Source organism: Cicer arietinum, chromosome 5 (assembly GCF_000331145.2).
Source record: "Cicer arietinum cultivar CDC Frontier isolate Library 1 chromosome 5, Cicar.CDCFrontier_v2.0, whole genome shotgun sequence".
NCBI lineage: Eukaryota > Viridiplantae > Streptophyta > Magnoliopsida > Fabales > Fabaceae > Cicer > Cicer arietinum.
The window spans coordinates 35,067,756-35,069,351 of record NC_021164.2 but is presented as its reverse complement, the minus strand read 5'-3'; the positions used below and the strand labels follow the sequence as shown (position 1 = coordinate 35,069,351).

The 1,596-nt window shown below is 38.5% G+C and overlaps 1 protein-coding gene across 1 annotated transcript in view; it reads right to left on the bottom strand.

Moving 5' to 3' along the window:
* Positions 1–206: 206 nt before the first annotated feature.
* LOC140920431 (uncharacterized) overlaps positions 207–1,596 on the bottom strand; it is a 3,961-nt gene continuing 2,571 nt past the window's right edge. The window contains exons 3-4 of the mRNA XM_073368704.1: positions 653–1,587; positions 207–532 (exon numbers count right to left, since the gene is read on the bottom strand). Of these exons, the coding sequence (XP_073224805.1) occupies positions 207–532; positions 653–1,587 (1,261 nt within the window). The remainder of the gene's footprint in view (positions 533–652; positions 1,588–1,596) is intronic.

The window sequence follows — 1,596 nt, the reverse complement described above, 5'->3', positions numbered from 1 at the left end:
TGTAATGATAGGTAAAGAATAATATTATTGTATCTTCTGGTGATTATAGTGTACATATATATATAGCAAACACTAGTAGATACATGATCCTATGATTAAGGCTAGAATTAAGACGTTACAAGAAAATAAAGAGACAAATAATGCTGACAGTAATTACATTAATTATATTAATTGAGAGTGTAAAGGTAAATTATTGGATCCACATATTAAGGGATCTTGTCTCTAATTCCCCCCTTCAAACTGATGGGTGAGGAAGTCACCCCAAGTTTGTCTTTGAGTTGGTTGAATCGTGTGTGAGTTAATGCTTTAGTGAGGCAGTCAGCAATTTGATCAGCTGATGGAACATAGGCCACTATAATCTCATTTCGCAGCACTTGGTCTCTAATGTAGTGCACATCAATTTCAATGTGTTTGGTTCGAGCATGGATAACTGGATTTGAAGCTAATGCATTGGCACTCAAGTTATCACACCACAATGTTGGTTTTCTTGGCAGAGGGAGTTTTAGCTCATCGAGGAGTGAATGAGTCCATGCTATTTCAGCAACTAGGTCAGCCAGTGCTCTATATTCTGATTCTGTACTAGATCTTGAGACTACCTTTTGCTTTCTTGAGGACCAAGAAACAAGTGTTTCACCAAGGAAGACACATTAACCTGCCATGGATTTTCTATCATCCACACTTGTTGCCCAATCTGCATCTGAGAAGCCTGTTAAGCCCAAGTTAGTGGATGGTTTAATGTGTAGACAGTGTTGGATGGTACCTTGAAGATATCTCAATATTCTTTTGATGCCTTGCCAGTGATCTATAGTGGGAGAGCTCATGAATTGGCTTAACTTGTTAACTGAGAATGCTATGTCAGGCCTTGTATTTGTTAAGTATTGCAATGCTCCTATAGCTTGTCTGAACATGGTTGGGTCTTTTAACCTCTCCCCTTCAGTTGTATATTGCTTGCCAGATACCATAGGTGTTGGACATGATGAAGCATTTTCCATTTTGAATTTTCTTAGGACGTCTCCTATGTATTTCAATTGCTTTAAGTACATACCAGATGCATATCTTTGAGCTTCTATGCCTAAGAAGTAGTGTAGTGGACCAAGGTCCTTAAGGGAAAACACAACATTGAGTTGTTTGATGAAGGATTCTAAAAATTTGGTGTTGTTCCCTGTGACAATTATATCATCCACATATATAAGTAGAAAGGTGATGTGATCTGTACCTCTTATAGTGAAGAGTGAGGAATCACTTTTTGTGTTCTTGAAACCCCAACTGAGTAAGACATTTTTGAGGCTGTCAAACCAGGCTCTTGGGGCCTGTTTTAATCCATAGATTGCCTTAGATAACTTGCAGACATGTTCAGGTTTAGTTGAGTCAACAAATCCCTCTGGTTGATGCATAAACACAGTCTCTTTGAGGTAGCCATTAAGGAATGCATTGTTTATGTCCAACTGTTTGACTTCCCAATTGAGATGCACTGCAATTGTGAGTATGATTCGAACTGTACTGGCCTTGACAACTGGGCTGAAGGTCTCTTCATAATCTAGTCCAGCTGTTTGTTGAAATCCTTTTGCAACTAATCTTGCCTTTCTCCTTTCAATT